The sequence below is a fragment of the Mesoplodon densirostris genome, chromosome 5, assembly GCF_025265405.1.
Source record: "Mesoplodon densirostris isolate mMesDen1 chromosome 5, mMesDen1 primary haplotype, whole genome shotgun sequence".
Taxonomy (NCBI): Eukaryota; Metazoa; Chordata; class Mammalia; order Artiodactyla; family Ziphiidae; genus Mesoplodon; species Mesoplodon densirostris.
In genome coordinates this window covers 7,052,167-7,074,954 of record NC_082665.1, presented here as the reverse complement: position 1 = coordinate 7,074,954, position 22,788 = coordinate 7,052,167, and the positions used below count along the sequence as shown (strand labels likewise).

Here is a 22,788-nt window from a genome sequence, read left to right as displayed (position 1 = left end):
TGGGTCCAAATGTCCCCTTTTGATAAGGACACCAGTCATTTTATTAGGCCCACCCTTGTGACCTCATCTTGACTGGATCAAATCTGAAAATACTCTATTTCCAAATCAGGTCACATTCCAAGGCACCAGAAATTAGGACATCGACCTATTTTTTTGTGGGGGAACAATTCAACCCGTAATACGTGCTTATCCCTTGAGTCTAGGGCTTTCTCCCAAATGCCTGACCAAATATGAAGAGAAGAGCTGCAATTTTTGGAGGTATCACTATAACCCAAGCACTGTTTATGCACTTCACACATATGTCTTATTTAATCCATACAGCACCATACGAGGTAGGCATTACTATCATCCTTATTTTAGTGGCAAAAAAAACTAAGGATCAGCAAGATTAAATGACTTCCCAGAGCTAGAAAATGGCACAGTTTAGAATTCACATGCAGTGACCCATGATAAAGAATTTTAACCCTATGCTCTACATGGGCCCACTGAACTGCCTTCTGTATATCCCGTGGGCATCTTAAGTACAGGATGAACCAAACCAGAATCATCTATCTTAATTTCTTTTTCTACATTTACTAACATCCACCCAGCCATTCTTGCCAAATTAAAGTTATTTTCAATGTGATTCTTCTCTTGGTTTTCAGGAAAAACAGAGAAATCATTATCATCATGGAAATGTAAAGGTTAAGGGCTGAGCAACAGATGATCTTGAACATCTCCTTTATCCCTTGACTTATTACTTCCATCTCCTTTGAAAAGGCCATTTCAGAATCTACAACAATTTAACAAATTTATTCCATCATTCTATTACCTTGTGTTCTTCCTGGACATTTTTGATCATGTAGGATAGGAATAAGAGCTCAGACTATGGATTCAGACAGAACTGGGTTAGAATTCTGGCTCTCTGCATCATTGGCTAGGCCATCTTGGGCTACTTATTTTCCCTAGTTTTAGTTTCTTTATCTGTAAAGTGAGAATAATAAATAGTCCCTAGACCATAGAATAGTTGTGGGATTTAAGTGAGATGATCCCTTTTTAATAAAGAACATGGCCAACTGCCTGACAACAGTGTGCACTCAACAGATGGTGACTGTTGCTATTTCTGTCTTTATCATTTCAGTCACACGTATAACCCAATGGCAGTTTCCTCAATTCAGCTCATAGTTTAAAAATATAATTAGTTTTGACTTTAGGATTTAAGTTTTAGTTGGTTTGGTTGTTTAGTTGCTTGACTTAGCATAAAAAATTGTAAGCAGAAGCTTACAGAAACACATTCCATAATGCAGACATAATGGGAGAGATCTTTGGAAGTGTTTAGAGGCGTGACAAAGTAAAATAAAGAAACGTATAGTTTATAGAAAACAAATGTGTGGTTACCAAAGGGGAAAGGGAAGGAGGGGTACAAATTAGGGCTGTGGGATTAACAGATACAAACTTTTATGTATAAAACAGATAAGCAACAAGGATAGACTGTATAGCACAGGGAATAATACCCATTATCTTATAATAACCTATCAGGGACTATAATCTGCAAAAATACTGAATCACTGTGTTATACACCTGAAACTTAACACAATATTGTAAATCAACTATACTTCCATTAAAAAAAAAAAGAAATGTGTAGCTTTACCAACAAGTTCTTTAAGTATAAATGAGCACAGGCCTGGGAATTGGCTCTGGTCTCACCCATCTCCGCGTGTGTCCTCGGAAAAGTTGTTTCACCTCCCTAGGGCTCGATTTTCTCATGTTTTAAGAGTTTTATGATAGTTAATTGTATGTTTCCACTTGACTAGATCATGGGATGCCTAGATATTTAGTTAAACATTATTTCTGGGTGTGTCCGTGAGGGTGTTTCCAGAAGATACCAGCATTTGAATTGTGAGACTGAGTAAAGCACAGACAGGGAGAGGGGGACACAGAGAGAGAAAGATTGGTTCTGCTTCTGTGAAGAACCCTGACTAATACAAAGCTGAACGAAGATCATCAAGAATCTTGTACATCCATCTCCTATGATTCTGTGATTCCCACTACCTTAAAGCTGGATTCCCATTCACTCGAATAAATGCATGTTTACTGACTTCTGCACACGGGACACGAGCTTGCTGCTTTGTCTGGTGGTGAAGAATATGCAAAAGGCATAATCACCAACTCACAATCTAATAGAACAGGCAGGCTTATAAATAACTAACTCTCATAAGATTAAATCGTAGTAATATGTTGGTCATCTGGGCTTGCTTGGAGAGTGTATTCTTCTATTGCTTGTTATTCGTCTGCTTTCAAGCCCAGCTTGGAGATGTCCTATGTAGAAAGGACTGTGTGCAGGTGATGAGAGACTTCTGCCACTCTGAAAACTCAAAATCCTGACTTTCTAAGAAACCAGACCAGCAAAGACTCACACTGGGCATACGCTCCCTGTCTGCACCGAGCTGTTCGCTAATGTAACTCACTCTGTCTGTGGAGGACGTCTCAAGAAGCAGGCTGGCACTCCATGGTACTGCCACTGTGGCAGGACGGTGGTCACAACTGTAGCCTCAGTGAAGCCCGAACATAAAGACCAGGGATCCTGCTTTTAGGATTCTGCACCAATAAAAACATTGCCTTCCCTGTGAAACATTTTTGAAAACAGGCTTTAATTCCCCAAATGTTTTTTTTTGTTTGTTTGGTTTTTTTTTTACAGTACACGGGCCTCTCACCGTTGCGGCCCCTCCCGTTGTGGAGCACAGGCTCCAGATGCACAGGCTCAGCGGCCATGGCTCACGGGCCCAGCCGCTCCACGGCATGTGGGATCTTCCCGGACCGGGGCACGAACCCATGTCTCCTGCATCGGCAAGCGGACTCTCAACCACTGCGCCACCAGGGAAGCCCCAAATGGCTCTTTTTACGCTGGCCCCCGGGAAGCTCAGAGCCATACTGGAAGCTTAGCTACAGCATCTTGGCCAAGCTTGTGGCCCAAAGGGCTGCATTCCTCCTTCATGTGACCTTGGTTTTCCATTAATATTTGTAATTGCCTTAGTACTGATCTCTAATTTCTAACTGATCAGTAGCTTGGTTCACAGGATTATCAGTAGTTTAGTTCACAAGGCATCTCAAATCCTTCATGGAATTAAATGCTATGTCCAGTATACAGATGCATTATAGAATATAGTAGAAAACCAAATAAAGTGTGGCGATGAAAGAATGGGTAAGACGTTGGCAGAGAAGCAATGAAGGTGCCAGCAGATCAAGGATGGCTTCCTAGACAGGGTGGATTTCAAAGATGCCTTGAAAAGTGAGAAGGCCTTGTTAGCAGGGAGAGGAAGGGCATTCCATCAGAGGGAACAGCATGCGCCAGAGCACTTGTGACAACGCAGCACAGGAGTAGAATGATGTGACTGGAGGGCAGGACAGGGTGGAGGCTGCAAAGGGATTTAGAAATCTTGTCATCAGGGAACAAAGGAAGCTTTTCTTTACTAGTCATGTTTATAGTCATCTTGTTCCTCAGCTATTTTGAAACATTTGTCTGAATCACTTATTTGAGCTCTTAATCATACTCTCTGCTGTCATGAATTACTTAACTTCATGTGGCTGGGTCTTATCTGCTTCTCACAGGCTTTGGTCATTTCCTCTGTGACTGGTGTGAGAGTAGCAAGTACTCAGTAAATACCTCACGCATTGAGTAGAAGTTACCCAGCAGGGAGGGCCTGAGGAAGACGCAATACAAGAAGTTCTAGCCATGTGTGTTTGGGGGCCAGGAACAGGGGGTTTTAAATCACATAAGAGCTTTTATTCTTGGTGACTAGCATATTCTAAGTGCTCAGTAAATGAATGAATGGATGGATGGATGGATGAATGAATGGATGGATGAATGTATGAATGAATGAATGCAGACAGGGAGCCAGTTAAAAGATGAATGTGAATTTTGTCTCTGAGACTTCTGACTCCCATGAGCATTTGTGCTCCAAGTGGATATTTAGAAAATAAAAATAGAAGTGTTTGGGCTTCCCTGGTGGCGCAGTGGTTGAGAGTCTGCCTGCCGATGCAGGAGACATGGGTTCATGCCCCAGTCCAGGAAGATCCCACGTGCCGCGGAGCGGCTGGGCCCATGAGCCATGGCCGCTGAGCCTGCGCGTCCGGAGCTTGTGCTCCGCACGGGAGACACCACAACAGTGAGAGGCCCGCGTACCGCAAAAAAAAAAAAAAAAAATTGAAGTGTTTGAAAAGCCCCATGCCTTAGCACCCATTTTAGGAAATAAAAATAAAGAAAAAGGAAAATCTTCTCAAAATGATGTAAGCTGCTGAAACCAGAGGCTCTGTTGCATTTTGGTCAGCATTCTGCAACTCTGAAGAAAAGTGGATGAAGATCGTGCCTTCCTTTTTGCCAGCTCTCTCAGTTAGCACATCGCTGAGCATATTGTCAAGGCCAAAAAAATAACAGTGATTGCCGGAGGCCACCCGGCGCACGGAGGGAGAGCATCCCTGCTGCAGAGGCTTCATCAGACATCACAAAACTTATGTTCTCTAGAACATAGTAGCTCCACTGTACAATGGGGACCCATACTTTCTAAACATCGATCTGTGTTCACAGCCTTGGTGAAGAAGAATTGGAAATACCACCTGGAAGTCAGATTCCCGGGTTGTCCCCGAGTTGTCTCGGCTGCTGATGGGAACACAGTAAAATGTATAAGGCTGTGTACTGCGCTTGATCTGATCTGTCTGAATGGAGCTCAGCGCTGCCACAAAAGAATGGCTTCTTCCTCAGCTCTCACACTGTGTTTTGTGCCTTAAATGGCCCTGTATTTCCCTGTGAGTGCCTTGATGCAGGACCTTTACAAATTTATTGTGCCAACCAATGACAGCCCTCAAAATACATCTGAAGGGAAAAGCTTTAGGACAATTCTTTCTTTTGCCAACTTCCTTTTCTAAATGATGCCTTTATTTCAAATAATGAAGGTGTATGAAAGCAAAATGTATTTAGTGTCTTCTCTCTAGCTTAGAGCACCTCAAACCTTATAATTCATGAAAATCACACAGGAATGTGTTAACAATGTAGAATCCTCAACCCCAAACCAGGATTCATAAAATTTAGAGGTGCGCATTTTTAAATCCTAAGTCTCCCAGGGAACCCTGATGCAAGTGGTTCTGATCATACTTGGGAGAAACATTTCCCAGTCAGCCTCCAAATTTAGCTGAGCCAACAAAGAGCCATTTAACTGGGTCCCATGTCTAGGGCCCCTCTTATTAAGACTGATTTCACTGAATGATACTTTGATCTACAACTGTGAATATAAGAAACAGCCCAACCCCCTGAGATGTAGACCTAGATATACAGATATTCACACCAAATAGATAGATAGATAGACAGACAGGTATGATACATAGATATAAATGATAGAGACAGATAAATGATAAGATAGATATAGATAAATGATAGATATACAGATGATAGAAGAATAGATTGATGGATGATGAAAGAGAAAGAAAGAAAGAAAGGAAGAAAGAAAGAAGGAAGGAAGGAAGGAAAAAAGGAAGAAAAGAAGGAAGGGAGGAAGAGAGAGAAAGGAAGGAAGAACAGGTGTGATGTATTGTCTAACCACTACATTTTGAGGGGGAGGGGCACCATCACCAACCTTGCCAGGATGACAGGTGTAAGCCAGGGTTTCCATGTCTGGCAGCTCTACTGATTATTTTTCTTGTGACTTCCCTGTTACCCTCCTACAATAAACCAAGGAGCACATTTTTCTCTAGACTCAGAATTAATAGCTGGGCCGTCTTTCCCACATTTGTTTTCTTTTTATTCTAGGGACACTGAGGCATGTATTGATTGAGGCACCTTCACACAGCCTGCTGACACCTTGGACCCAAATAACACCCACTTTTTGCAACTGTGCAGGATTTAAAAGTCTGCGTTAAAAATATATACATATATACACAAACATGCAAACCCCCCTCCTGGTTTCACCGTCTGTTAAGTTCTTACTTTAGCCCATGTTCTCTATCTGTTTACTCTGAAAATGGATTCTGTCTTGTTCCTTTATTTATATTTGTGTGAGCTTTCTTAAATCCATTTTGAAACAAGGAGAGAATGTAAATATATCCAATGAAGGTATATATTTATTCATTAGGGTTATTTATGAGTTTCTTTAAAGCTCTTGAGTTAAAGACAGTGAGTCTCAAAACCAGGAACTTTGAGAAGTGAGGAATTCAGGTACAAGAGCCCAATGTGAACACAGACAATACCCCAAGTTCTGCTTTTTCTTCTCACTAACACACCAATCTTCAGGCCAGTGTGTATCAGGACCATTTTTAGGTCTAGGACATGAATGTCAGTATGCAGGTTGATGGTGCAAGTGCTTTAGAGTAAGTAATGGGTTCTTTTTGGTTATCTTTTTGATTTGCACCTATGAGTGCCAATCAATGTGTTTAAGTAGTAGGAACTATATGAACCAGTCAGAACCAGGTTTGGAGAATTCTACCTAAGTCTGTGGAGTTCTCTACACCCAAAATGTGCCCAAGTGAGTGCCTGGATCCCAGAGCTGGGGCCTAAGGTACAGAGGTAGCAGCTGACAGAGTGGTCCCCACGTCCGCCATCTCTGCACTGGGGACTTTAATGGATTGTGCAACGCAGCTCTGTGTGTGTGTGTTCATCTGTGTGTCTGTGTATGAACACACACACAGGAGGCTTGACCAATAACTGAAAGACTCACAACTTGCAAAACCAGCCACAATGAGCTCTCTTACAAACCCTGTTAACTGAATAACTGCCTCTGCATTGGCATGAAGCAACCAAAGGAGGGAACAGCTGAAAGAGGACTTTCTTCAGGAGATGAAACCAGCCTTTACACAGAAACTTAATATGAGCCAATCTGCGCAACCAGGCTTCCACCCAACCGAGTGACATTTAATGAGCACCTACTACACAGATCACAAATGGTGGATGCTTTGACTTGATTAAATTGCTTCTTTGCCTCTTTCTCATGTAAATACCTCTCCTGTTTTCTAAACAGTTTATTTAACATAGGAAGCCACCAAGTCTGGCCCTACTGGAAAGGATATTGATGACATCAAAGGCTATTGCTGGCAGGACAGAAACAGGACCTCGTCAGTTAAAAGGATGTAATGGGAAGGGTGGAGGGGCAAGATATGGATACGAGATTAAGAAATACAAACTACTATGTATAAAATAAATAAGCAACAAGGATATATTGTATAGCACAGGGAAATGTAGCCATTATTTTGTAGTAACTTTAAATGAAATATAATCTATAAAAATACTGAATCACTACATTGTACACCTGAAACTAATATTGTAATTCAATTTTTTAAATTTTTATAAAAAGCTATTTATGTTATAAAATTAATCTAATCTACTTTTTATCTCTATAGATTTGCCTATTCTGGGTCTTTCATATAAATGGAATCATACAAAAAAAAAAAAAAAGGATATACTGGCACCAGGCTTAGCTCCTGGGTCTGCGATTCTACATGGAACCCAAATAAGCATCTTTAACGTGGGCCTCTCCTCAGATTGATTTTCTCACCTTAAAGAACTAAAGACTTTGTTTTGCTTAAACTGAAGAAAATACTTTCTTAAGGAGGAAGCCGCAGGGTGAGATGGGCTCGGGTGGACATCCTCTGGGTTTCTATGTCATCCCGTTCAGCTTCAGCCAGTGTCCAAGGCAACAGCATCCCTGCCCTCCCACTCCTCTCCAGGCACGTATCTGTTCTCAAGCCTTTTTTAGGTACCACACATCCAGGATGGGCATCTCGGACATCTGCCCTGCCATGTTTTTTCCCATTCAACAGGAAATGCCTCCTGTTCTAAGTCACAGTAACAAGTAAGGGGCCTCAGGAATGCAGCTTACTTCCCACAATCAAACCAAATACATGCCCTCTGCACAAACGTCAACTGTCTTTCAAGAAACACGAAAACCAGCTTTGTCCCTCTCCTAAGGCACACTTGAGACTCTCTCCGCTGTCTCCTCTAAAAGCCTTACAATGTGTGCTTCAGGATCAGGGGTGGATGATCCCTTTCGTACCTAACTGCATCAAATCATTTTGCTGCAAAGCCACACGGTGACAACCCTGAAGAGAAACCCAGTCCATGAACCCAAGTCAGATGTTTTGCCAAGGACGCTGCACTCTGAACTCTCCTGTTCGGAAAGCAATGGGAACAGAAGTCCACTGGATGTGATCTGAGGCAGAAGGAGGGGCAGGAGTGGGAATCATGCCACGGAGGGGATTTGAACCCGTCTGCCATCACACTTCATGGAGATGAACGGAGGTGACTTCTGGGGCAAGGGAGAATCAAGTTTGCACCTACCTCACCCAGGCACACCTCTTATTACTCTGGCAACAAGCAGCAGCCCGGGCAGCACTATCCAGTGGCTAGGCACCCCTTGCTCCATTCCTCCCTCGGTTAATATTCATTGAGCACCTAGTACACACCAGGTACTGCACCTGGCCATGGAGGTGGGGCCTTTGTAGGGCTTACATTCTATTGAGGGGGGAGATAATAAGAGAGCTTTCACATACATGTCCACTATAGTGAAAGAGGGGAATAAAGGCAATAAAGGAAAATGAGGCAGGTGGGGGGCTGAGAGTCACTGGGTGGAGTGGGGAGGGGGCGACTCGGATGGAGTGGTCGGGAAAGGCTTCTGAAGAGATGTTTGCACAGAGCCCCGGTGAAGGACAGAACTCCCTGGAATCGGGGGTTTTGGGCTGAGGCGACAGCAAGTTCAGCCCCTGAGGCAGAACAAGAGGGGGACCAGGTGGCTGCAGTGGGTGATGGGAGGGAACCGGCAGGGCTACTGCAAGGGGCTGAGATTCATTCCAACCCCCCCGCCCCCGCAAAGGAAGAGAACAAAGGAGTCAGAAGGGCCTGAGCTCTAACTCGGCCTCTTATTAACTGCAGGCTGACCTCTCCAAGCTTCAGTTTCCTCATCAGGGCACTTGTGACAAAGACACTACCTATTTCCCAAGATTTCATGACGCCAAACTTTCTATGTCTCCACAACCCCCACCAAATACTTAATATAGAGTCAGAACCCACTGAGCAGTGATGGTTGTCACCGTTGCTATGGTTGTGGCGATATTTTTGGTTTTACGTAGTGCATTTCCTTGGAGGAGGTTTAAGGCATCTTTCCTATTACCTTTAGTTTTGCTAAATAAGTAAATTCCTGGCATTTTCCTCAAATCCAGAGCTATTGTTTTGGCTTGGGTTTAGAATTACTTCTGGTAAAGAATTTTTCTGGCTCTCAGAGTCTGTGTTATATAGGTCAGTGATAGGTGGAATTTCAGAGTTTGAGATCAAACAATATAGGGCTCCCAACTTTTAATTTTGCTAGATAAAAAAAAAACTTTTAAAGCCTACCTTCTATTATAAGTAGCACCTCATAAAAGGAAGGATATGTAACACCAAATAACCTCAGAGAAAAGCCAGTTCTTCCTTAGAGAAGTCACTTTTCATGGATTCTCTCTCTCTCTCTTTCTCTCTCTCTCTCTCTGTCTCTCTCTCTCTCTCACACACACACCCAGAGCAGTGAACATTTCACTGTGGGTGGACCAACTTCTGCTGGCTTCTATTTACAACCACTGCTCCAGGCAGTGGAGGGTGACCAATGCCAAGGGCAAGAAGAGAGAACTGAATGAAGCTCTAGGAAGGCCTGGGTCGCTGACCGAGGCTCTGACCTGCTGGGACGATAACTCGGCGCTCGTTCGTGGTCATGTTTGGGGGCGGCATGTGCTTCTCCTCCATGTAGCCGCTGTAATTCATCCCGACAGTGTCCGTGCTACCCACCATCTTCCCTCCTTTGGCCATGCTGCATTCATCGGGGGAGTTCCTGGAGGGGGAGAAGACACATCCTTCCATTATTGCGGCAACCCAGAGCCCTCCTCCCTGTCTCCGCGTGATACCCAGAGAAGCAAGGAGGGGCAAGGTGGAGGGGTGTGAGGAAGAGGCAGGAGACTCTGAAAAGACAATTGCAGTGTCTGTGGTGAACTGAATGGCTGTGTTTCTTCCAAATTTATATTTTGAAGCTCTAATCCCAACGTGATGGCATTTGGAGGTGGGGTCTTTGGGAGATAATTAAGTTTACACAAGGTCCTGAGGGTGAGGCCCCTATGATGGGATTAGTGGCCCTTATAAGAAGACAAAGAGACCAGACACCTCTCTCTGTCTCTGTCTCTCTCCTCTTTGCCACTGAGTTTACAGTGAGAAGGTGGCCACCCTCCACCCAAGAAGAGAGCTCTCTCCAGACATCAACCCTGCCAGCAACTTGATCTTGGACTTCCAGTCTCCAGAACTGTTATTTAAGCTCCCCCCCCCGCCACAGTCCATGGTATTTTGTGATGGCAGCCCGAGCAGACAAAGACAGTGCCCCTGCTCAGTGGAAGCAGAGGGCAGGCACGTGGGAAGCAAAGCTGCCACCTGGCTTCTATTTCTCCAGCCAGCTCCTTCTGAAACTGTCATGTCAAACCCCCTTCCGTGACAACTGATTGGAAACACTTGCAAGGAGCAGGGAACTGGCACTCGTTCTCCCCGTGTGACTGTAAACAGGCCATGCACACAGATGCTGGGAGACGACCCTCAGCAAGGTTTATCCTAGAGTACATGCCTCTTCACAACCTCAGAGCGAAATCCTTACGCTCAGTTTCAAATCCCTGCAGCCAATCTTTAGACACAGAGTTTGAAGGCCCCCAGTGTTCCTGGCTTAGGTGCAGGCAGGAAGATCAGAGGAGGAAGCAGGACAGGGGACCCCAGCAGCCCTGTAGGACTGGGATCGGGGGGTGAAACCAGCTATGTGCCTGCAGAAAGGAGCCAGCTGCTGGGCCTCGGGGAACAGCTCACAGGGCTGTTGTTCATTAAGACAGCCATGGCCTCTTGGATAAAGACAAACCTGCCTTTCTAAAAAAAGAAAAAAGGGGAATATAAATTTTTAAGTGAGATTGGAAAGTTATTGGACACGGTGAAATCATACATAATGGGGAAACTCCAAACAGAAAATGCAGCTTAACCAGGAAACAGAAAAATGTTTTTCTTTTGAGGGATCTTGATGGTTGGGTTATGTCTTCTAAGGTGGATTTCTGGAAATTTCCTCTCAAGTGCTACCCAACACAGGATTTTTCATACTCTTAGGAATCTACGCATCTCCACTGGATCTTAGATTTCCATCCCAATGTCTGAGGCCCTGAGGGTGTGGGCTCCACTCCAGTGAGCCTTCCTTTGTCTCCTCCACACTTTGTTTGCTGGAACTCTGCAGCCAATTTGCAGAATCTTGGAACTATAGGCCTGGCGTGGACATGACCTTCAAGTCAGAGATGGTCTGAGGCATTGAGGCAGAAAGGCCCTCTCTGGGTGGGGCAGGACTGAGGTGGGGTGGAAAGGGTCATTCTAGACCCAAGAGCCATGGCAGGGGTGTGGACAGGAAGAGAAGACCAAAGACCCCGGAAAGAGTTTGTTCAGCATCTGGGAACTCTGAAAATATGGATTTGTTCTCAGCATCCCTTGCACATGTCTGGTGCTGACGGAGGGCGCTTACAGCTGATGATGAGGAAGGAGCAGGTATGTCTGTGGACGGAGCTTATAGTTGGGGTCATCCAGGACTAAGTTCCTACCACGGGCCTGGAAATACACAACCCTGTTTCATGGCATCCTCACAGCTGTACTAACATGAAGGAAATTTTAAAATAATAGCAGTCGGAGTTCCCACGGTGTGAACCCTCTATATTTCCAATGCTGCCTACACGTGCATTATTTCCTCTTGATGCTATTTTTCCTGGCTTCCAACACTTATCTCTAAAAGACCCATCCTAATATCAAAACACTGAATGTCTTCACTTGAGACTTAGTTTCCTTTCCCTTTGGAAAATTCCATCAGTTGAGTGGAGTATGTATGTTTTGGTCTATTGGTCTCAAGGAGAGAAATTACTAGGGAAGAGAGTTAAAGGGGTTTGTTTCTTTAGGAAAAAGACTTTAGATGCTACTTAGGTGATGATTGTCACTCAAGTAACATCTTTAAGATCTAAGATGAGCACTGTTCAGATTCATTCGTTCACTCCTCCATTTAGACCATCTTTTATTGAGTGCCTGCTGTATACCAGGCACCATAAATTCTTTCTTCTCCAGCAAGGCAGTTATCCATCTAAAAAGTTAAATGTCAAAGAGATGTATACAATTATAGAAAGAGGAAACATGGGGGATTATGGACCCTACATTCCAACTCTCCCATTTTCTTACAATTCTGTTGTTCAATTTCCATCTCTGAGGACTAAAGCTCTAGGAACAAATCAGTTTTCCCATGGCATTAAAATAGATCCCTCATCAAATACAGAGATATAATGAGCTATTAAATTGCATTTTACCAGAGCTTTCCAAAAATATGTGTAAGTATTTAAAACTGGGGCAGTCTTCAGTAAGGTTATTTTGTCTTCATCTTATAACCAGACGACATAATTCATCTCATTAAGCTTTTCCAGCCAGCTTTCATTGTAAAAAAAAAGCAGCAGAATGAAACCCTATTCTCAAATGTTGTACCTTCAGTTCAATAAAAAAAAATTGTCTTTTTTCCACTGTATTTTGTTTTCGCTTCAGAGGAAGACAGAAGGGAACCACGTTTGTGATCACTTCAAATAGTTTTTGAATCTAAGTAATAAATCTAACAGAACTCCAACCCCAAAGAGGGGAGAGGTAACCCCAAAGAGGGGAGAGGTCACCCCATAGGGCCAATGACATACGAGACTCAAGGCAGGTATTCAATAAATACTGGTTAAAGGGGCCCCAGGTGTTCTATTCTCACTGTTCAGTCATTTCGCCTTGTTTATTCTCTTGGAAATTTTAATAGCAAAAAGAGTAGCATATATATATGTCGCCGTGTTCTGAGAGCTTAACAGTTACCAATCCTTACAACAGCCTGGTGCAGCGGCCGCTGGCATTACCTCCATTTCTCAGATGTGTAAACTGATGACACAAAAGAGAAGGGAATTGCTCCAGGTCTCAGAGCCAGGAGGCAGAACTGAGGCTTGAAGCTGGGCAGCCTCTACTCACTGGTCACACTTATAACCCCCGCACAGACAGCCCCACCCAGTAAAGGTAAGATGGCTAGGATGGCGGCCCTTTAAAAGGTAGAACAGATCTTTATTTCAGAAAGGCATCAAGAACACCCTGCCCCACATGTTACTCTGGCTTAAGGTGTGCACTGTGATACATACACGATTCATAGTCTAGGCCACCATCCTTGCCCCTGGACTGTTCATTCCCCAGCACAGCAGATGTGTGACCCATCCAGAGCATATCTAAAAAGACGGAAATAAGAAAGAGAGGGAAATCCTGGGGGAGGATTTTTTTTTCATGGAATTTAGACACTGCTATTTAAAGAAAAAGAAATCTTAACATGATTCAGAGAATTGCAAAGTGTATATTGAAAAGTCTCCCAATAAATGTGTTTTCAGCTCTTTGCCCAGCTGTGGTAAGAAAAGATCTACACTGGAAATCTGCCCCTTGCTTACTGCACTGTTTAGCTCTACCTCCATTGTGCATTCCGAGAAGTCACAGGGAGAAGCTCCCACAAACAGCCTGGTATCCTACCTGTCCCAAGCCTAGAACAGAGGATCCCATGTTCTCTATTCTAACATGGTAAGGGTTTGGGCATTCAGTACATTACTCTGAAATGCACGTAGCAAAGAGCATCCCTTTAAATATGATATTCTTAGTATTCACATATGTGTTCTTTAACAGTTCTTGTGAAAGTTCTAAGGCAATTCATTAGATGCCTGCTAAATGGGTAATTAATTGGTGAATATGAAAAGTTCTCTGTCTTATTATTTGGGGCATAAATTTCTTTATTGCTAATAAGCATGGTTCAAGATATTTCTCTCAAAGACTCTATCTTTTAAGGGCATGGAAAAGTGATTATGCAAGTCAAACCAGAGTGAGATATCACTTCACACCTGTCAAGATGGTTATTATAAAAACAAAAACCAAAAGATAACAAGTGTTGGTGAGGATGTAGAGAAATTGGAACCCTCGCATACTGTTGGTGGGAATGCAAAATGGTACAGCTGCCCTGGAAAACAGTATGGCGGTTCCTTGAAACATTTAAAAGAAAACAACCATGTGATCCAGCAATCCCACTTATGCATATTTATCTAAAAGAATTAAAATCAAGCAAGAGATATTAGCACTTCTACGTTCACTATGGTACCATCACAATAGTCAAGATGTGGAAACAACCTATATGTCCATTGATGGATTAATAGATAAAGAAACTGTGGTACACTCATACAATAGAATACTATTCTCCTTAAAAAGCAGGAAATTTGGAAATAGATGACAGCATGGATGAACCCTGAGAACATTATACTTAGTGAAAAAAGCCAGTCACAGAAAGACAAATACTGCCCGATTCCCCCTTATATGAGGTATCTAAAAAAGTCAAATTCAGAGAATCAAAGAATGAAATGTTGGTTTCCAGGAGCTGGGGGAGGGAGAAGTGGTGAAGTTACTAACCAACCAGCATAAAGTCTCAGTCAAGTAGAATGAAAAGGCTCCAGAGATCTGCTGTACTACTTGGCACCTTTGGTCAACAATAAGGTACACTTAAAAATTTGTTTAAAAAGTAGATCTCATGTTGTGTGCTTACCACAACAAAATAAATGAAAAATTACTGTGTCTTAACCATATTCTCAGATTCACATTTTCAGGTCTGGGTTCTATTTATAACCCACAAAACACTGGTCTTGACAACCCCATACAGTATGTGGCACCAGTGAGAGAGAACAGAAGGCAGGAAGACCGCTCACAGCAGGAGAAATCCCACACTGGGCTGGGGCTGCCCTGAGAGGGGGAGGCTGATTCAGACTGAAGAATTTCAGGAAGGCACTGGACAACAGCTGGGGTGCCAGAAAGTTGGGTGTATCAGCCTCCAAGCCCCTTAAAACATCCTTGGGGCCACACAGCTTCAGGAGTTTAATCTCTGCAGCAATCTAACAGATTTCCATGCCACTTGGGTGTAATTGCGGTCACTCTAGGAAATAGAGAAATAATGTAGAAAGACCCCCTCAACCTTCATGATGAACAAGATAGGGGGTTGGTGCACTTCTTCTGATAACTGGAGACACATGCCCAACTAAGATGGCCTGTTGAGCCTCAATTAATTAATCACTCTTAAGTAGCACCTGGAGGATTAAGGTGAGTTGAGAACATGATCATTGACTTCTTAAAACAGACTAGTATTATGAGTTAATGATGAAAGAACATGGCAAAGAATATCAAATAACTTGGAAAATCTACTATATTTAAATCAAGGTGAGAAGTCAGACATGCTGCCAAACTCCACTGGGTTCTTGTAGGGTTACAGAATCAGAGGGCTGGGAAACTCCATTTCCAAGCCCCCAGGCAGGACTCTCCAGAAGCTACTTGGATGAACAAATGCTTAGCTTATATTAACATTTTTCTAAGGAGGAGAGTCCAACATTTCCCTCTGCAGCTCCAGAGTTATAGTTATGTGTATGTGTGGTGGCTCTGAATATACTTTCTTCCCCCTGTCCTTCCTCAAACTATGCAACACTTGAGGTGGACTGCAAAAATGCACACAAGACATAAATGATCAAAGGAATGGAAGTGAAGGTTATATGAGGGCAGAAAAGCAATTAACCAAGAGATTGAGCACATTGAGTAAGCTTACTATTTATAGTTGTTCAAGGTAGAACATCAATCTATCTCTGAACTTTCTACTTGCCAAAGCAAAAGAGGAAGTCTATCCTGTGACAATTCAAGGTGTCAAAAAGATACACATGAACCAGTCATTCAGCAGAAGCAAAGCTTTTCCTGGGCTGAAACTTGAGAGAAGTTTCTCTCGGGGCTTCTCTTGAAGAGAACTGGGTGATGCAGCAAGCAGTATCCTTCCCAGCATCCCCTAACAGACCTGAGAACATACCACACATAAGGCAGGATGCTCCAATCACACAGCTCGCAGCTGCTTCAGCTACAGGAACTGGGAGACTGTATCTCGTCAGCCGGCGCTCCATGCTTACCATTTCTTGACACTGATTTTGGAAAGAACCAGCCAACCAGAAAAATGGGTGCAAAAATATGAAAAATAAATGATTAAAAAATGAAAAAAATCTTGAGAGATGGAATGCTACATATTCCAGTTTCCACAGTCTTCTAATTTATATGTTTTAAATTCAAATTTGCCTCTGCATGGTGGGCAAACAAATATTTACAGACCTTATTTGTTTCATCTTCTATCCCGTATCTGACTGCTTACTCATGCTAGGGATGGCTCCAAACTCTTTTTATGTATTTACGTTATAGTGAAACATTCAAAATGGTGCTTAACACACAGTAAATGCTATGTGTTAGCTGTTATTATTCATCTCATGCACACAATTCCACGAGGTCAAATACCAATAAGCAGAAGCAATATTACAGGTGATTTGCAGAGAGTAGGGAGGGGCAGGTTGTGCCCGAGGTTACATGACCAGCAGTGGAGCAGCTGGGATTTGAACCTACAGAGTTGGGGTCCTGAGTCCAAGGACTTGACCACCATGCTATAGGACCTCCCCTGGTAACTCCATACGAATGATCTCTTTCACAGACATAACACATAATGGGATGGACCCTCAGAAGACTCAAGGTCATCACTATTGGGTATTTTCTGAAGAATATCCTGGGAGTGGCCCTGAAGACAGTCATGGATAGGGCGGCAGATGTGAGATGAGTAGGGCCAGCCCTGTGCAGACAAAGGCAGAGCCTCCTGGGAGACGCTAAAGGCGGCAATGTTTATTTGGACATACATACGAATTTTGGTAAGTCTGGTTTAAGAAAAAGGTGGCCACCTCGATTTACAGTTGAACATCATATGTTCCTCCCCAAACCTTCCTTGAGGCACTCAGCAGGGCGCAAGCTCTGCAGAGATGATGGGTGAACATTCATGAGTGTGAGGAAATCAGGCAAGAAGTGTCTGTGCTCAGAGAGGAGAGTGAGAGTGCCTGCGACTCAGATCGTGGGTCTAAGAAGACAGAACTGAGCACCAGGACAGAAGCTGGACCACTGAGAAAGGAGTCCATCTAATTTTTTTAAGATTAAGTGGACCCCAGCCCAACACAAAAGCTTCTTTTAGCTGTTTCCATAATCCCTTTCTTTGAAAAGGGGTAATGTGCCTATAAAAATGTACCAAGACGTTAAAATGAGGGCTTTGGTTTTTGAAAAACAAAATAAACTTGACATCTGACATTGGTTTTCTCACATCAGAGTCTACTTACAGCAGGGCAGATGCCATCACAGAAACAGCCCGCAGTGAAATGGCAGAGATGCGACCGTTAGCTTGACAAGGATGCACTGTACCCTGAGCTGAGTGTGAATGGACCTCATTTATCCAAGAATGTCACTGAATGCAGCCCCAAGTGACAGGGCCGAGCTCACCAGCCACCTGAAATCTGTGATCCACTCTCACTTCACAACAGTTAGTGGAGGCGCTCAGGCACGAGAGAAAGCCCAAGGCAAGTCAAAATCAAACTTGGGCAATTGATGTAACGTCTCCTAGTGGGTGAAGGCAATCCTGCCAGTCCTCTCGAAAATCTACCCATCCTTCAAGCCCCATCCTCCTTCCTGTTCCTGAATTCCTCTTGCACTTGGAGACGGCTTTCCCCTGCCATGTTCTCCATCACATGCTGGTGGAGTAAGTTTTTTTTTCACATTTGAAATGCATATTTTTTTTAAACTTTTATTGGAGTATAGTTGATTTACAATGTTGTGTTAGTTTCGGGTGTACAGCAAAGTGATTCAGTTACACATATGCATATATCCATTCTTTTTTAGATCTTTTTCCCATGTAGGTTACTACAGAGTATTGAGTAGAGCTCCCTGTGCTATACAGTAGGTCCTTATTAATTACCTATTTTATATATAGTCGTGTGTATACGTGAAGTAATTCAGACAGAGAAGAGACAAATATCATATGATATCGCTTATACGTGGAATCTAAAAAAAATGGTACAAATGAACTTATTTTCAAAACAGAAATAGAGTCACAGATGTAGACAACAAACTTATGGTTACCAAAGGCAAAAGAGGGGGAGAGGGATAAATGAGAGGGTGGAGTATTCTTGAGCTTTACTTCCAGAGAGTCTGCTTTCCTGCTACCAGAGTCGTCTTCCACAAAGACAAGTCCACGCTGGCCATGTGCAACCCAAGCCCCTCCTCGGCCCATAGAACCTTCCGACTAATCCACACTCCCTAGACTGTCCTCGGCCATCTGGCCCTGGGCCTCCTCAATTCAATCATTAAAAAAAATTATTAAAGTATTGTTGATTTACAGTGTTGTGTAAGTTTCAGGTGTACAGCAAAATGATTCAGGTATGCATTTTATACACAACACACACACACACACACACACACACACATGTTCTTTTTCAGATTCTTTTCCCTTATAGGTTATTACAGAATATTGAGTAGAGTTCCCTGTGCCATACAGTAGGTCCTGCTTGTTTATCTATTTTGTATATAGTAGCGTGTATATGTTAATCTCAAACTCCTAAATTTATCCCTCCCCTCCCATTCCCCTTTGGTAACCATAAGTTTATTTTCTATGTCTGTGAGTCTATTTCTGTTTTGTATTATAAATAAGTTCCTTTGTACCATTTTTTTAAAAAAGATTCCACATATAAGCAATATCATATGCTATCTGTCTTTCTCTGACTTACTTCCCTCAGTCTGAGAATCTCCAGGTCCATCCGTATTGCTGCAAATGGCATTATTTCATTCTTTCTTATGGCTGAGTAACATTCCATCGTACATATGTACCACATCTTCTCTATCCATTCATCTGTGTAACAAACACTTACAGAGCAAGTGTACGCCAGGTACTGTCCCAGGTGCTGGGGACCCAGCAGTGTCCCTGTTCTCGTGGTGCCTGCGTTTGGGTGGGTGAAGCCCCTCTCCCCAGCCCCACATATGCTGTCTTGGAAGACCACAGTCCACATCCCATCCTACCCTTTTGTGGATGAGCACGTGAATGTTTACTCCCGTGCAGGCTTCAGCTCATTAGAGTTTATTAGAATGGCACTATCTTCCCAAATGTTCTTTTTAGTTTATCAGGTGACTTCATGTTAAGAACTTGATGATGAAGCTAGACTACAGAGGCTTTCTTTGGCAGCTCTACCCTGACAGTCCAAAGAGGTCAGTTCCACAAGAGGGTCCTAAGGATGCTGGTCGGGGAACGCAGCACCCAAGTCCGCCTTAAACCTGAATAGGAATCAATCAACCTCAGGTGGTTTTCTTCATAAGAATCCTAAAAGCACATACTTAGTCCTAATCGACCCAACCAACTCCTAATCAAGTTTCACGCCATGAATGGAGGTAGTCACCACAAAAGGTATTTTTAGGACCCCAGACAAGGAGGGGATTGTCTGGAAAGCACTGGGGTAATTTGTAGGTCTGGTTTATTTCTGAATCAGAGGCAGTGGAAAAGCTGCTTCAGAGCCCATGGCCTGAGCAGCGGGTGGAGCTCGGCAGTGATTCACGTAGCACTCTGGGCTCAAACTGAAACTGGAGATGTTTGTCTTCACAGCTGTGTGTTATTTTTACCCTTACTAAATATTCTCTCTTACACCTGGAATTTCAGCCTCTTCCCATCAGGCCTGTTCCCTTCTCCCTTCTCCGAAGCAGTTGAAGACGAAATTAATTTAAAAAGTCACCACCAACAGTTAGTTCTTTGTCCCCAAAAGGGGTTTGAAGTTTCCCTGAGAAAGTTTCATGGTTTAAGTGTATATTTCTCTTAACAGCCGAAAATGGGTATCAGCAAGATCACAGCACATTTAGATCTTGAAAACTGAGGAGGAAATGCATCCTTTGGGGATTCATCCTTTAGAATAAAGTATTCTGTAGAATAAGATGTCTACAAATAGTTACCTGACAAAGATGTGGCATCTTTTCTATCTTGTGTGCGTGTGTGTGTGTTCTTCTCAAAACACTTTCATTTTTCAGAGAGGAAAGAATTAAGCCCGATAGCCATTATGGTGCTTTCAGGGTTTTATTTTCCTAAAAGGCTATGTAAATTCTGGTTAACCAAGATGATTTCCTTTCAGGATGGAAAATGCCAAGCAGTGCCCTTGTCCCAATGTCAATATCCACAGTGACCCGATGGGATTCATTTACATCCTAAGGAAGAGCACGGCTCTTAGGCTGTTCTACAAAATGGTGTCCATCCATTTGACACCCCAAGAAATGGCAAAGATGCAGATGAGAAAAAGTCTGCTCCAGACAGAGAGGGAGCCCCAGAGAACTTGACTCTCTCACTAAATCTTCCCCAAGTGAGGCCCTTTCAATCCATGCCTCAGCCCTGCAGCCCAATGAACTGATGTCTGTAAAGACTCAAGGCCCCTTACAAGTAGGACAAACGATTACTACCCGACCTCACTAGCACAGTTGGGAAAACCACTAGTTTTCCAGTCTCCAACACTGAGCCGCCCACAGCTTGGAAGGTTTGGAAGGTGGCCAAGCTTAACTAGGAAACATCTTTTATGCCAATTGGATTCAGAACCTTAAGGCAGAAAGGAACAAATGTGATTATAGCTGCAAATTTCACTGCCCTAAAAGAAGACATAAAGTCTTCTAGAAAATGTAAGAAAATATACATGAAGTCAAATCTCAGTGCATCAAAGTAGAAAGGCATGAGGGAGACCAGTCTCAGGGAGCCGCTTTCAAATGTCAAATATTGAGTATTCCATGTAAAACGAGAAAACTGATGTTAAAAGACCTTCAGCCAAGATCTTGCTCTGTACGCAGGAATTGGGGCAAAGCACCTCTTCCAACACAGGGACACATAAGGAACTGGAATAGTCACTATCCTAAAACTGAGAATTTTTTATTTTTAATTTCAGCCCAGTGAGTATTTACTGAGAGCCACCACTGGGCTCAGACCGAAGGTCTCCCATCATGCTAATTATTTGTTAAACGTGGTTCTGTCTGGCATCACCTCATGAAGGGAATGTAAAGATGAGTGCAGTTTACTTGATCTGTTATAATAAAGTAAAATGAGAGGAAAGTAAATTTTTTTAACTGTGAAATATATACAAGAAATCAAAATATGGTTGGTGTTTGGGTTTAATGCCTCTCAGAAGACAAAAAATCGGACATATTGCTCATCCATCACCTGGCAAAACTCCACCGTCCCTGCCAACACAGAGGTGATGCCTGGCTAAAGGAAGCAGCCCTGAGGGAGAAAGAGGAGCACAGGCCTGGGGTCACATGGCCCATGGCAGGCGGACTTAAGTTATGGAGACTTAATGGTCTCCATGCGTAAAATGGGTATAATCTTGATGCCATCTCATAGATTTAATGAGTAAATTGGATGATATGTTGTATCCTAAAATCTATTAATAAATCACAGTGCGTTATAGAAATACTAATATCACTCCTCTGGGAGTCTTTCCTGCCTGGGGAAACTGAGTCATACTCTCATCCCTGCTATGGCCAGGCCCAGAGCATCCCCCTGAACTTGTACTTGTCATGCGACCTCACGGAATCTTTTTCACCTTTGACGGACCGTAAGCTTCTCTTAACTCATCTTCATAGCAAACACAGTCTATGATGAAGAGTGAACACCAAATAAATGGTTTAGTGCAGAGTGTCTCCACTTTGAGACTACAGACCTTTGGGGCCAGATTATTCTTTTTGGGGGCAGATGCTGACCTGTGTGTTGTAGGATGCTGAGCGGCACCTCTAGCCTCAACTCACTAGATGCCAGGAACGCCTCACAGGTGTGGCAGTCAAAACTGTCTGCAGGGCTTCCCTGGTGGCTCAGTGGTTGAGAGTCCGCCTGACGATGCAGGGGACACGGGTTCGTGCCCTGGTCCGGGAAGATCCCACATGCCACGGAGTGGCTGGGCCCGTGAGCCATGGCCGCTGAGCCTGGGCGTCCGGAGCCTGTGCTCCGCAACGGGAGAGGCCACAACAGTGAGAGGCCCGCGTACCGCAAAAAAAAAAAAAAAAAAAAAAAACTGTCTGCAGACACTGCCAAATGGCTCCCTGGGGGCACAGCCATGGTGGCTGAGAACCACTGGTTTAATGACTAAGATCCCCTGCACTCAGGGAAGGAGACCAGAGCTCATCCTATTTTGCCTGGTGCTTATTAGAGGTAAGTGCAAGCCCCCTGCGTCTGGGCTGATAACTAGAGGGGCCCAGGCTCGATTCTCAGGAGGATTCCAGGTGTGGCTTGTCCACCCCTCATTTGGGGTACACCCCCCAACCGGGGGCTCAGCCTCACTTCCCTCTTCCTCACTCCATACCCATCAGCAAAACACATCAGTTCTACCTTCAAAATACGTCCAGAATGCAATCGCTTTTCCCAGCCCTGCATTGCAACCACCCTCATGCAGGCCTCACCATCTCCTACCCTAACTCCTGAAGGGCCTCCTAGCGGTCTCGGCTTCAACACAGAAGCCAGGGAGATCCTGCTACATCTGAGGGACATCGCATCCCTCCTTTGCTTACGGCCCCCAGTGGCCTCCTAGCTCGCTCAGAGCGAAGATCAAAGCCCCTCACTGGCCTCACGATCACTCAACCTCATCTCCCATCACTCTTCCCCTTGGTCACTAAACATCAGCCACAACTTCAGGCTGACCTCAGGGTCTCTGCACTCACCACTCCCTTTGCCTGGAATATTCTCCTACTGGGTAACCATGGAACCTTCTCCCTCACTGACTTTGGGGCTTTACTCAAATGTCATGTTCTCAGAGGTGATCTTTTCAGGCTGCCCTTTCCAGAACTGCCACCCCCTGCCCTGCTTTAGTTTTCTTTTTTCCTTAGCA

The 22,788-nt window shown here is 43.8% G+C and overlaps 1 protein-coding gene across 4 annotated transcripts in view; it reads right to left on the bottom strand.

Moving 5' to 3' along the window:
- The window catches only part of ERG (ETS transcription factor ERG), a 280,170-nt gene that overhangs the window by 33,366 nt on the left and 224,016 nt on the right, over positions 1-22,788 (bottom strand). For all 4 annotated transcript variants that reach the window (XM_060098477.1, XM_060098476.1, XM_060098479.1 and 1 more), the window contains exon 5: positions 9,667-9,818. In XM_060098477.1, coding sequence (XP_059954460.1) covers positions 9,667-9,818 — 152 coding nt within the window. The remainder of the gene's footprint in view (positions 1-9,666; positions 9,819-22,788) is intronic.